Below are 14,386 nucleotides of genomic sequence, written 5' to 3'. Positions count from 1 at the left end.
TATAGGATAAATGGCGCAAAAAACGCTTCTGGATTGTTTCTAAGTGCTCAATGTGAGTTTGGTAATAGGGAGACCATATGATTGAGGCATACTCCATATTACTACGAACTAAACTGTAATAGAGTAGAATCAGAGTATGGGGATTCTTAAAGGGCTTCGCAACTCGGCAAATAAATCCCAATAGTTTATAAGATTTAGTAACAATATGATTAATATGTTCATTAAATGATAGTTTGGAATCTATAAGTATACCTAAGTCTCTGGCACAATTTTTTGCTGTAAGATCTACGTTATTAATATTGTAAGTAAAGTCAATTAGGTTACGATTTCTGGAAAGTGTCAAAATTTCTAGATATTACAATTTATTCTTAAATTATTTTTTTTATTTAATTAATCTAATTTTGTATTCAAATATTCTTCAAATATCAATATTTATAGGTATATATATATATATATACAATGTTTTAATAAAATTTCTAGATATTACAATTTATTCTATTGAGAAGCATTTAGAAATATTGAGATGCATAAGGTTTACATTACACCATTCAGATATTATATCAATGTCGGATTGTAATTTTAAGCAATCCGACTCACTATTGATAGGATGGAAAATATTAAATAAAATATTAAATAAATATATAAATATTGATACAATATTGTTACTAAAATGTAATTTACTCCACGTTCACTTTCCATATGAATATACTTAATATGTATATCTAATTTATATTGACAGCATCTTAAAACTGTTCTATATGGATATTTTTGCTGTATAGTCTCCATTCTTCTCAATTCAAATTTTCTTTCTGCAGTTTTTTTAGAATATTATTTTTCATTGAATATCTCAATATAATTTATCTGAAAATTATTCATAAAAGAGCAAGGCCATCATTGATATTGATACTTCGTGATATAATTATAATATCTGATATCAATTACGCTGCAAATTCAATACCTACTATGTATATAAATTTACGATCATAACAGTAACTCTCATGACCGAGGAAAGTTTAATTATAACAAAGTTTTCGAAGGAAAGGAGAAAAGTATTGGAAGCGAAATAACCCGTTTCATACACATAGTGAAAATCCAATCAAATCACTCTTCAATAGAAAACAATAAATCGATCGAACCAATATCTTAGTATGGTCGAGGTAATGACGAACCATGGGTACCAGCACTTCTAGACTTGGGTCTCCGTCGTGACCCACAATCGCTTCCAGCTTTACACATCGACTTTCATCGAATCAACCTTATAAATGGCTCTCTAGAACGCCATTTACGTGTCCCATTTTCCTCGTGGGCAGGAGTTTCAAACCCACCAATCAACATTCCATTGATCACGTTCAATTTCGCGGCACATATAACACATATGTATGTATGTATGTATGTATGTGTACTCTCGCGATGTCTCATCAAACCATTGTTGGTAAACAAACGACCGAATGTCACACTTAAGAGTTGTGCACTTTCATATATCTCGGGTTTCCGGTTCGATTTTCGCACATTTTCATATGACCCTATTCAATTATGCGATCGACCGCACAAAAGTGCTGATTGTCGCCGAATAAGGTTAATATCGTTTTTGCAACTCAGGTGGCATTAATTTGCGTTTTATTGTGCGCTTTTAATTGGCGTAATTTGCGTGACATGTATACGTTTTAATCTTGATCTTGCAGGGAAATATGTATTTGTTTTTTTTTTGCTAATTATTTAAAGTTATTTTAAAATATGGAAAGAGGTTTCAATTTTTTTGACACATTATTTTTTTTAATATAATAAAACGCATAAAATTGAAGCTTGATGGTTATACTTTTTAGTTTTGTGTTTTTACCTCTTTATAATAATTTAGATTTTATTTTGGAAATTGCAGATTGGATCTATATCTATCTACGTATATAAATATGTGATTTATAAAATGATTATAACTATTCAAATCAATCGTTTTAAAAATATATTGCACATGTGGCAATTTGTAAGTATGGCTCTTGGTTGGTTGTTATACATATGTACGTGATGGGGTTGGTTGTCTCAATGGGGTACATCGAAAACAGCGAATTTTGGAATTCGGAAACAGCTCAATTCAGAAAAGTCGTTCTGTGTCATTTAAAAATTTAAAAAATATATATATATATATATATGTATTTGCACTGTGAAAATTGTAAATTTTGCCGATTTTCAGAGGGTATTTTTTAAATTCAAGTTCCGTTTACCAGTTTCTTTTTTTAATTCATCATATCAATACAACAATTTTACATTTTAAAACCTCACATGAGATGCTTCTTCGCATTGCTAAAGCACGAAAAACACTTGAAATTTCATATAGCGTACCATAATCGCCAGTATTAGTACGTCTTTATCCATTTAGTCCATTATCAATGTTCCTAACACATCATTTTTCGGGTTTGGTGCAAACGATCGAAAAGCGCCAGACAGATTAACTGGATGGCTGCTTTAAACGCAATTCTCGACTTCACGAATGAAAAATTGCACATCGGATGACGAGTAACCTTTCGATGTGCACAGATGCAATCATTAAAATTGAGTTGGATCTTTCTGGCGACGTTTTAATAATTTAATAAGGAAAAATTCGGAACCAAAGTATCAGAAGCACAGAACGTATACAGGGTAGGTATTTCGGGACTTCGGGTAGATTTTGCATAGTGTAAGTGCGAGCAGTGCGCACGCATCAGGTACACGTGTCGTTAATCTGTGGTTCAGTCTGTCTGGCGTTTTTCGATCGTTTGCACCGCATTGCATTTTTCACGTCTTCTATTTTCTTCTTATTAATGCCTTGTCCACATCCGGACGTTGGCAACCACCTCGTCGCTTATTTTCAGATATTCACATCGGTCTTCAGCTGCTCGGAATAACTCTTCGGCGCTCATATCGTTTCGAAGCCAAAACAACTTCTTCCTGCCGATCCCTTTTCTGCCGTCTATTTTTCCCATGGTTATCAAACGGAGAAATTCGTATTTTGGACCCCGTGTCATGTGTCCAAGGTACTTCATCTTTCTCCGCTTGATGACAGAAACGAGTTCTCCGCCACTCCCTATCATGCTGAGGACAGCTTCATTTGTGACTTTTTTGCTCCATGGGATCTTCAGCATACGCCTGTAGACCCAAATATAAAAATCTTCGATGCGGCTGATCATCCTGGTCTTCAGAGTCCACGTTTCACATCCATGCAGCAACACTGTCCAGGCGTAGCTCTACGCGAATCTCAAACGCGTACGAAGATTGAAATACTTGTTTGTAAGCGCCGCCTTAATTTTGATAAACGCTGTTCTAGACATATCGATGCGGATTCTCAAATCTTCATCTGGGTCCATCTCCTCATTTAACCAAGTACCCAGGTATTTAAATCTTTTGACTATTTCTAGCACCTCTCCATCCAACGTCTTCTATTTACTTAATTTTTTTTTTTTTTGATCGATTTTGAAAAAAATCGGTAAAATTTACGATATTTACAAACTTGTATGGGCTTGCGGCAGTACAAATATTTTTTTAGGATTTTTATATTATCAATTCCGGATTTTTATATTATAAATAAACGGATTCTTCATGACACAAAACGTCTTTTCCAAATCAAGCTGTTTTCAAATTCCAAAATTCGTTATTTTCGATTTACCCTCTTCCCACAAACAAAAACGTGTGACTTAAAATAATAAAACGTAAATTGTAACAACAAAATATGTAATTGGTTTGTAATTGTAACAACAAAAATGTATCTACATAAATATGTTAAGATCAATATCACATGAGCTTATCATCATTTACACTATTTTAGAATGAGGCCAAAGTGATTTTCCAAAAGCTTTACAATCCGAATTGCATTTTAATTGATTCAAATTAATCACTTTCAACATCTCAATTATGCTAATTTGTTCGTAGGGCACGTCTGAATATTACACAATTATTTTTAAGTGAGTAGATTGAATATAAAAGAAATGTAATTGATTTCATTTCCAATCAAATTTTAAATGTATAATAGCTTTTAGAAATTTAATTAATTTGTATCATATTTTCATAAAATATTCAATGCATACATTAGGTATAATCTGTTGATTTAAAACCTAATGATCTTATAAAAGTTTTTCATTTTTAAATAATTGAAATGTAAAATGTTTCAATTGATCGTATGAATAATTTAGCGCCTTTTAACTCCAAATGTTACTCAATAAATTCCATTATATTATAATATATGTATCTATACATGTATAATATATTGGAATTAAATCACAGCATTAAAAAATACAACAAAAGTTCATTGATTGTGTTTTTCAGATCGGCAACCGAGTCACGTCGGAGATAATTATCATGTGAACTGCTATTATGCAAATTAAACCAAAGAAATGAGGAAAAAGATAATTAGCGAGTTTCTTGACCGAAGAAATCGGTTCACTGCGCAACCTTGAACGACTTGCTCTGCATTACATCTGGTGAAAAAACCTGAATTCCAAATAACCGTATCATTTGTTTGATTAATTTTAAAATGAAATCGATGGTATACATATCGCACGTGGCTACTTAATAATAACGGTACTAAATACACGTTCGATTGGAAAGTTGATAAAATAAACGGAGTTGAATACAACTAACCTGTGGCAAAGTTAATGCAGGATTTCTGGCATCTGCCGTCACTTGTCTCGTCACTAAAGACGACATCACCAACCTCTGGGCCGGGGTTAACATTTTCAGAATTGGCAGAACTTCAGCGAACATTCTCTTCTGGTCGTTCCTTTCGAATACTTTCACAAGGACCGATTTGATCAGGTTCTGCTTGTTCCTGAAGTGATTGGTCGGTTTGTATTCTTCTTCGTCGTCCGCGCTGTTATCTTCAACGTCTACGCTCTCGTCGAAGCTTTCGTTGTTTTCAATCGCTTCGTGCTTCGCGTCCGGTACTACAATGTCGATTTTATCGAGGGTGTCTCTGTTCTTCGAAGGGAACTCTTCGATTTTGCTGTCGTAGTATTGAGGTCGATGGGAATTCGTGATGACGTTCGGGTCGATGTTGTGTATTTTGTCGTCCTTGGTCGGAATCGATTCGTCCGCAATCTGTCGATGATTTTGAAGGTTCGGTGACGGTGACGTTGGTGTCACATCTTCTGCATTCTGAGACAAGGACGATTCGACACTCAATAACAGTACCGATAGGAGGAAGAACTTTTGCGAAAACATTTCGGACAGAGAGATGATCGAGCGGCCCAGCGTGAAACCCGCGCCCCTTTCAGACCTTATGTATGTATGTTACTTTTTCGGTGACAAACTTTGAAGATTCACTGACAGAGACCTTGTGACGGTATTCGGAACGGAATACCAGGCCAACTTGTTTTGTATTTTATATCTGTAACAGTAAAACGTGCACGGAGACCGACGAGCTATGCACAAACGAGTTTTCGTTATATGTATGCATGTACTTCCGCGTGACACTTTACACACTCGCTTTTATCATTTACACTTAAAAAATTATAAAAATACTACAGCTTTCATTTACGTTACATCTACAGTATAAGTAAATATTTTACATTTGAAGTTTTATTGTAAACATTTGGCGGTATTTCATTTATTTTTATTTTTCTATAAGTAACATAAGTACCATGGGTTCTATTGATGTTATGACAGTTTTATGAGTGCAGATTTCTGCTCGTGTGTGATACGGAACGTCATATCGGTGTCGGTGTACAATATGTATGTCGAACCCGGGCCGCGTCGCGCACTCGACTGTTGAACATCTCGGGCCGCATCATCTTTTGGCCGCTTCGAATAATTTTCCGATTGGTAGGGATGGACCACATCGTATTCTGCTTATTATTGTTGTGGATTATTTGCAAATTTTTCAAATTTATTCCGTTGCGTCGCGTCGGTCGGTCGTCGTCACCCCGATCTAGCGAACTCAAACGTTCCGTTTCCATTACATTTTTTATTGCTCACTGCCGCTTCCAATGGATAACTGTTTTTATTTTATTATTTTGCATGCTTGAATCTGCGAGAATAATGTGAATGGCTTTCACCGGCTTCTTTTCGCCTCGGGCGAGCGTTAAAGGATGTCATCCTTGTAATTGATCGATCGATCGAACTTTCAATGGAAAATGTTTAATCAATGTGTCATTGAAATTACTTTGACTAATCGTAGAGAGTTTTGAGTAAAAGCTTTCATGGAAAAAATTTGATAAATAAAATTTTTAAAACCAACCGAAACTAAAGTAAATTCAAATAAAAATACTTACATATCACGTAGAAACTTTTCCTTTATTAGGAAAAAATGATTTTAAATGGTTGTTCGATACGTAATGTAATCCGTAATACATGACAATCAGAATATGTAGTCCTGCTAATACTACCAAATAAAAAAAAAAATACATTAAAATGTTTTTATATAGCTATGTATATATATATGTACATTATATACCAACCATTATTAAGACAGATTTTTTGAATATTCGTTGTTATAGTGGTACTTGTTTTACATATTAATTGATCTTAACAGTATATTAGTATATACTTGGGCGACGCCAGGTGTATCTGCAAATTAAGAAAATATTCAATCAAATTCATTCCTCAATAAATTGCAAGAATGGCTGAATAAATGGCGAATTCTTATTCACCATTTATTCAGCCAATGGAAACAAATCCACACATTTGACCTTTACTTTAAGAAAAGGAACTTGTCCGGGAGTAGAGCTGAATAAAAAACAAACTCACAAAAGTAATCGATTAAATATCTAGAGATTCACTTTGACCGAAGGTTGAGATGGAAACAACATATTTACACACGTAGAACAAAAGAAAACAGCTCGGAATCCAACTACGCAAATTATTCTGTGTAATTGGTTACTGCTTAAAAATGTCAATAAATTAAAACAACATATCTATATATAATACAGTACTGAAGCCAATATAGATATATGGACTACAAATATGGGGTACTGCATCAATCTCAAACTTAGAAATCATAAAAATGATTGCTGTCCAAAAATTTAAAAATGCTGGTAAACGCCTCCTGGTTTGTTGTAAACGAAGAAATTAAAAAGAACTTGAAAATGGAAACCGTTAAGGCAGAAATCTCAAGAAGAACCTCACAGTCCACTTAAGAGATCAGGATGCGGTGCATCCGCTCTAAAATCGCCAGACAAATTGAACGACAGATTAACGGACGGCTGCTTTAAATGCAATTCTCATCTTCTCGAATGATAGATTGCACATCAGATGACCGGTAACCTTTCGATGTGCACAGATGCAATTATTAAAATTGTAATTATTAAAATTGAGTTGGATCTTTCAGGCGAGTTGTATAAGGCAAGATTCGATATGTTCCGAATCTTGCCTTATTAAACTCGCCAGAAAGATCCAATTCAATTTTAATAATTGCATCTGTGCACATCGAAAGGTTACTCGTCATCTGATGTGCAATCTATCATTCGAGAAAATTAGAATTACGTTTAAAGCTGCCGTTCTGTTAATCTGGCGATTTTAGAGCGGATGCACCAAACTCAAGAGATCAGTATACATCCGAAATAACTGGCGATTGATAATAGAATATATGTAGAATAATATATACATATCTACATATGTACATATATAAGAAATAGGAATAAATTAATTATAGGTAGATTAAAGAAAGCAAGAACTACAGGAGGTGTTTTCCACAGAGGTGTTAAATTCTATAATGCCCTTCCTGAAAACATTAGAGGTTTATTAGGTTAATTAATGCCTTCTTGAAAGGTGTTAACGAATACCTCTGTTGAAGATGTAAGTATATTAGTTAAAATGTATATGTACGATATATTATATTATAGTTATTAATTTTAGTTGGTAATATTTTTTAACTTTGGTTATATGTTTTAATTAGCAATTTGCTATTAAATAAATAAATAAAAAGGCTCAAACCAACAAATGTACCAAACTGATTTAATTAATAAAGAATGGTACAAAAAACCTAAATTAAATCCATATATATTTTAAAATAAAAAGATTGTAATAAAAACTTTATAGCTTGAAAGGAAAAAATATTGCCTAATGTCGAGATTAATATAATTAACGTAATTGTTAGATTTTAAGTAAACTTAGACTTTGCGTCATAATTTAAAAAGTTTCGGAACCACTGTAATCACTTGAATGACATGCTTACCCAAACGTAGAAGGGTAACGGTATACACGAATAAATAAATACTAATCTCATTAAAACATAATCTTATGTATTGAAAATGAATAAAATTAAGATGATATCAAAATTTATTATATTTTGAAATAGTTTTAAAAGTCACATATCATATGAACTAAATATTATAATTTTCATTTAATTTATAAAACTTATAACTGAATATAATATTATATTATACTAACAGTACATTTAAAATCTGTCGAATTTAGCAGAATTGTATCAAATGTTTGCAAGTGCTTTCTTCCATGAAACAAACTAGGTATAATAAGGAGCACAACAGGTGTACATAGACATTGTTTAAGCACTGTTGACTTCAGCAAACCGTTATACATAATTACAAAAAAAATGTTATTGACCCCGGTTTAAGTGGAGTCATCAGCGCATAAAATATGATGCGTATGAAATAATAAAGAAAGTTTAATTTCCTATTACAAAGCATCCATCAGTATTCATAATGCGTTTCAGTTTAATCACACTATCTATATTTAATTTCGCTTTCTTTTCGGTTATTTAAATTGCTCATCACGTCGCTTTCAACGTCGATCGTCAAAATCGGTCTCGGGGTTGTGTGTGTGGTGGCAATGATTTGTCGACTTTCGTACGATGGATTTGCGGCGTTAGCAATATGCCGCTGTTGTTGAGATGGCCATCTTAGCACTCTCGAGTCGTGTTCGCTCACTCGCACTTTCACAATTGACAATTGAAAGTTTGCGAAGCTCTCCTCGTCGAGGGAGAACTTTTTCGATCCATCATCAGCGGACGGATGATGATGACTTGCGGTCGCAAGAGAAAAGTTCAAATCGGTGAATGCGTTCGCGAGTCACGAGATTCTTTACACCTCCGACGCCGAAATATTACAATACAGTTGCGTCAATTATTCGTTTCGAATTAATTTTCGATCGTGTGTGGAATGCGATATTTGTGCGGTTCGCGCGAAAAAGCTTAATCGACTTACCCTACAATGAAAATACGTCGAGAAAACCGAGAATTTGTGTCAAAGTCGAAACGTTTCTTTCATATATGAATGTAGGTGGGATTTCTATCATGGTGGTTTTGTTGATTTTTTCATGTATATATGATGTGATTAGTGTTTTTTTCTTATATACCTATAAATGCATATATATATATATATGTAGAATTGATTTTTAAACGAGCCGAGATAGAGTGTGTGTGGTATGCCTGGGAAAGACCGGATGCGTGTTGTTATGGTCACTTGTTGGAGGACAAGCCCGAAGAGCGTGTACAATAAATAGTTCTGACTTAATCTGCGCGTTTCACTTGGAATCCTTCACATCCGGATCCTATATTTGGGGGCTTTGTCCGGGATGCCTGAAGACATTTCGAGTGACAGCCAGAAGCGGTCAGACGACGACGCGGAGTTTTGACAGTTGAGGTTAGGACGCGCGCGCGATGACGAGAATGCGGAAGCCCGTGACGTCGGTGACGTCACGTTAGCGAACACGCCACACGACGATGATGATATCCAAGACGATAGCGCCAATGTCAGCGTCAGTTTTACGTCGGTTAACTGTCGTGGAGATGCAGAGGTTCGCGGACTTAGACGAAGATGATGACGACGACGATGAAGAGGAAGAAGAAGACGAAGTGCCATATTTTGACAGAGACAAATTCGAGACATACGCGCCACGGTTTAAGGGGATCGGCGGTGTGCCAATCAGCCAGTGGATTGTGCGCATGGAAGAATTTGCGAAGTTCTTCCACTGGACGCCCCTGGAGCAACTGGTCTACGGGAGAATATATTGCGTAGGAACAGCGAGAATGTTCCTGGATTCAGAAGGGATAATTACATCATGGACTATCCTTAAGCAGAAACTGATAGAAGAGTTCCAGTGGGATGACGAAGAGCTCGTCTTTGAAGAACGAGAAATGCTTGCACAAGCAGGGCCCATTGACTCCGATTCAAGTGGGGCCGGTGAAACACCAGACGACGAACCCAGGGTGACGGGATCCGTGAGAAACCGTGAAAACCGAGAAAGACTGAGTTCACGATGCTACAATTGTGGTGGACGTGGTCATTTAGCAGCCGACTGTAGGTTTAAGACGAGAGGAACTCGTTGTTTCAATTGTAACGAGTTTGGGCACATATCAGCTCAATGTAACAGCACCAAAACAAAGACTGTCTTGACAATACAAGAAGAAATAAGAGAACCAGTCAGTATTCCAATACAAGAAGAAATAAGAGAACCAGTCAGTATTCTAACACAAGAGGACGAGGCGAACATGGCTGATGGAGATGTAAACATGGCCGATGTAAGTGTGAACAGTGATGGTTTGCACAGAAAAAGACCTTTGCAGCAACGGGCTTCACGAGAGATGTCTGCTCAAAGAGAACTCATTGTTTCCAATAATGAAGAGGACGATGCGAACATGGCTGATGGAGATGTAAACATGGCTGATGTAAGTGTGAACAGTGATGGTTTGCACAGAAAAAGACCTTTGCAGCAACGGGCTTCACGAGAGATGTCTGCTCAAAAACTCATTGTTTCCAATGATGAAGAGGACGATGCGAACATGGCTGATGGAGGTGTGAACCTGGCTGATGGAAGTATGGACGGTGATGGTTTGCAAAGAGGAAGACTTTGGGACTACGGAGACATACCGTCTTCAAATACAGATCAACCACCCGATGATCAATTTAGAAAAGGATCTAAGGATTATAGTCATTTGAAGAATTCTGAAGATGAGAATAAAGAAGAGGAGAAACATAAAGACAAAGAGAAAGATATGGCTAAATCACAAGAAGGATTAAGAGACCCAGTCAAAATTTCAACACCGAAGGACACTGTATTCACTTTCAAGCTTGGTCGTAGTCGGATTGATGTTAATTCAATGGAAAAGAAAATAGAACCATGGATTGAGAAAAGACTTACTGGATGTATCAGTGAGCTAGAACCAATATGTGTTGACTTCATTTATGGTAAATTACTAGCAGAATATCTGTGGGGTGACGGCAGATTCCTCGGACAGTCACAGAGAATCGCCGAGGGCATTGGATAGAATTTAAGTTGCACCGATGGAAGTGAAGTGTGCGTTTGTGAATTAGAGAATAAGTGAAATGCCTGGAGGGTTTTTAGTTAAGCCTTACTTGTAATTTGATGATTGAAAAGTGTAATGTTTTATTGCTTATTCTAGTATTTTTGGGAAGTGCTTTGTATATTGAATCATGTTTTAATTTGGTTACATGCTTAGAAGAATATAAGATAACTGTATTGAAATGTAATTCTAGTAATGTTTTAAAATGTGATTGTTTCCGATGTAAAGATTTAACCTGTCATTGTAAAGGTATTGATTTTAATGTTTTATTGCTAATTCTAGTAATGTTTTGAAATGTGATTGTTTCCGATGTAAAGATTTAACCTGTCATAGTAAAGGTATTGATTTTAATGTTTATTGCTAATTCTAGTAATGTTTTAAAATGTGATTGTTTCCGATGTAAAGATTTAACCTGTCATTGTAAAGGTATTGATTTTAATGTTTTATTGCTAATTCTAGTAATGTTTTGAAATGTGATTGTTTCCGATGTAAAGATTTAACCTGTCATAGTAAAGGTATTGATTTTAATGTTTATTGCTAATTCTAGTAATGTTTTAAAATGTGATTGTTTCCGGTGTAAAGATTTAACCTGTCATTGTAAAGGTATTGATTTTAATGTTTTATTGCTAATTCTAGTAATGTTATAAAATGTGATTGTTTCCGATGTAAAGATTTAACTTGTCATTGTAAAGGTATTGATTTTAATGTTTTGTATTGCTTGACATAATTTTAAATTGTAATTGTGATGATTTATGTGTAACTTTAGTTGTTATGTGTAACTTTATTGAAGATTGAATTGTGTTGAAATGAAAAAATTGATTTGTAGTGAAATGTGTAACGATTAATTTGTTATAATTGTAATTGTTATGTAAATTGTGAAATGATTGATGTATAAGTGTATTGAAATGTAGTTGTGATGATGATTGTAATTGTGATGATGATTGTAATTGTGATTTAAATTGTAATTGTGACAATTGAAAGCATGTTTAGGAGAATATAAGATGATTTTATGGAATGGAAGATTAAACATTGTTGAGGATGATAGAGGAAATGTTTTAAAAGAATGTAAGATGATACATTGTATAGAGTGGAAAATGAAATGTAAAAGAATGTGAGATGAAACATTGTTGAGGATGATAGAGGAAATGTTTTAAAAGAATGTAAGATGATACATTGTATAGAGTAGAAGATGAAATGTAAAAGAATGTGAGATGAAATGCTGTAAAAATATAAAAGACGAAGAATGTCATCCGAGGGCGAATGACAGTCAGGAATGACCGAATGTAGAATTGATTTTTAAACGAGCCGAGATAGAGTGTGTGTGGTATGCCTGGGAAAGACCGGATGCGTGTTGTTATGGTCACTTGTTGGAGGACAAGCCCGAAGAGCGTGTACAATAAATAGTTCTGACTTAATCTGCGCGTTTCACTTGGAATCCTTCACATCCGGATCCTATATATATATATATATATATATATATATATATATATATATATATATATATATATATATATATATATATATATATATATATATATATATATATATATATATATATATATATAGTAGTTTTTTTTGTTTGTATAGAAACAACTTCGACTGCATGAGCTTCGTTGCTGTTGTTGCTGAGAACTCATGAGTTTCCGTCAAATCGTCGACAACTCATAGAAAATCATTTAAGACAATGGAGTTTTCTTATATGGGATATATATATATATATATATATATATATATATATATATATATATATATATATATCGTCGGTGGGTCTATGTGACGAGCCAGAATGTTAAATTATAGAAAACACAAATATCGGAAGGCAAAGATCGAAAATCGAAAGAAATTAAGTCGAAAGATAAAAAAAAAATGGTGCATGGTAAACGGTACATACTCACTTAATTTGCGCGAGCAGGATACAACAGGAACAAGAGGAACAGGCTTTTCCTCCCGTATTAATGTGCGCGCGCAGAATACGGGAGGGAAAGCCTGTTCCTCTTGTTCCTGTTGTACCCTGCTCGCGCAAATTAAGTGAGTATGTACGTGAGTATGTACCGTTTACCATGCACCCTTTTTTTTTGATCTTTCGACTTAAGATCTTTCGATTTTCGATCTTTGCCTTCCGATATTTGCGTTTTCTGTAATTTAACATTCTGGCTCGTCACGGAGACCGATCGTCGGTATACTGGCAAAAAATGCTAAGTCAAAAATGTGATGTTTTGAATTTGTTAAGTTAAAAAATGAATAATGATTTGGGTCACAAAATAGAGAGCTTCAAACCTCTTGATTTTCGAAAGAATCGATTTTCTCAAAACGAAGATTTTTGCCTTGAAACTTTCTGGCAGTATATCGACGATATATGTAGATATACAGGGCCGCTGAGAACAGGTCGACCCCGGGCCCTAAAAAAATTAATTTCTGGCCCTATGACAAACTAAAAAAAAATATTTTAGAATTGAATGATTATAACATATAAAGTAAAAAAAAGCAAAGTTTAAGTCTATAATACAATTGTCTTTCCACACGTAGTGTATTGTGCCACTGTGCTTAGCTTGTTTAGTGGCCAAGATATAGGGAAAATACAATAATTACAAAATAAAGCTATGAGAGGTATTTTGAATGTTGGTAGATTAATAAGTATTAGAAGTACATATGTTAGATGAATTGGGATGGTTGAGTATTAGTAATAGTTTAAAGCTAAGCACATTATCGTTTGTTTATAAGTTAGATCATGAGTTATTATCCGATTATTTTAAAGATTATAGAATAAGAAATAGAGATATTCATAATCATTACACTAGAAATAAGAATAATTTAGTTGTTGTAGGTGGAGTAAGAAAAAGAAAAACAGCTGGGGGTGTCTTTCACAGGGGTGTACTCATGTATAACGCCCTCCCTGAGTGCATCAGGTCTTCTAAGACCATGGATGCATTCTTGCGAGGAGCAAAGAGACACCTCTGTAAGGGACAGTACATATAAGTTAAATATAGAATTTTAGATTTAAGTTATTGAGATGTATTTTTTTTTTGTAAATTAGCTAAAAGCTAAAATTATATATAAATTAATAAATAACAGGTCTGATTTCCAACGCGGGGCCCCTCGAATAGTCAGGGCCCCTGGAACTTTACCTTGGCTCCCGCCCTCCTCTCTCGTAGACCCTGGATATAT

General features: G+C 34.6%; 1 protein-coding gene across 2 annotated transcripts; it reads left to right on the top strand.

Moving 5' to 3' along the window:
* Nucleotides 1–9,372: 9,372 nt before the first annotated feature.
* Nucleotides 9,373–12,635, top strand: LOC143913090 (uncharacterized). Of its 2 annotated transcripts, none has more exons than XM_077432689.1 (2): nucleotides 9,373–12,286; nucleotides 12,330–12,635. In XM_077432689.1, exon 1 carries the CDS (start codon nucleotides 9,641–9,643, stop codon nucleotides 11,183–11,185), a length of 1,545 nt encoding a protein of 514 aa, XP_077288815.1. In that variant the 5' UTR covers nucleotides 9,373–9,640; the 3' UTR covers nucleotides 11,186–12,286; nucleotides 12,330–12,635. The 2 variants fall into 2 exon arrangements, with proteins under 2 accessions (XP_077288815.1, XP_077288824.1); XM_077432698.1 differs by having other exon boundaries at nucleotides 9,379–12,308; nucleotides 12,403–12,634.
* The last annotated feature ends 1,751 nt before the right edge of the window (nucleotides 12,636–14,386 follow it).

Source organism: Arctopsyche grandis, chromosome 1 (assembly GCF_051622035.1).
Source record: "Arctopsyche grandis isolate Sample6627 chromosome 1, ASM5162203v2, whole genome shotgun sequence".
Classification (NCBI taxonomy): domain Eukaryota; kingdom Metazoa; phylum Arthropoda; class Insecta; order Trichoptera; family Hydropsychidae; genus Arctopsyche; species Arctopsyche grandis.
Note: the sequence above shows the minus strand (reverse complement) of the source record. Positions and strands in the feature narration are given on the sequence as shown.

What these genes read in the sequence shown, in the direction of transcription:
- LOC143913090 (XM_077432689.1), top strand. Translation starts at nt 9,641, where the DNA reads ATGATGATATCCAAGACGATAGCGCCAATGTCAGCGTCAGTTTTACGT.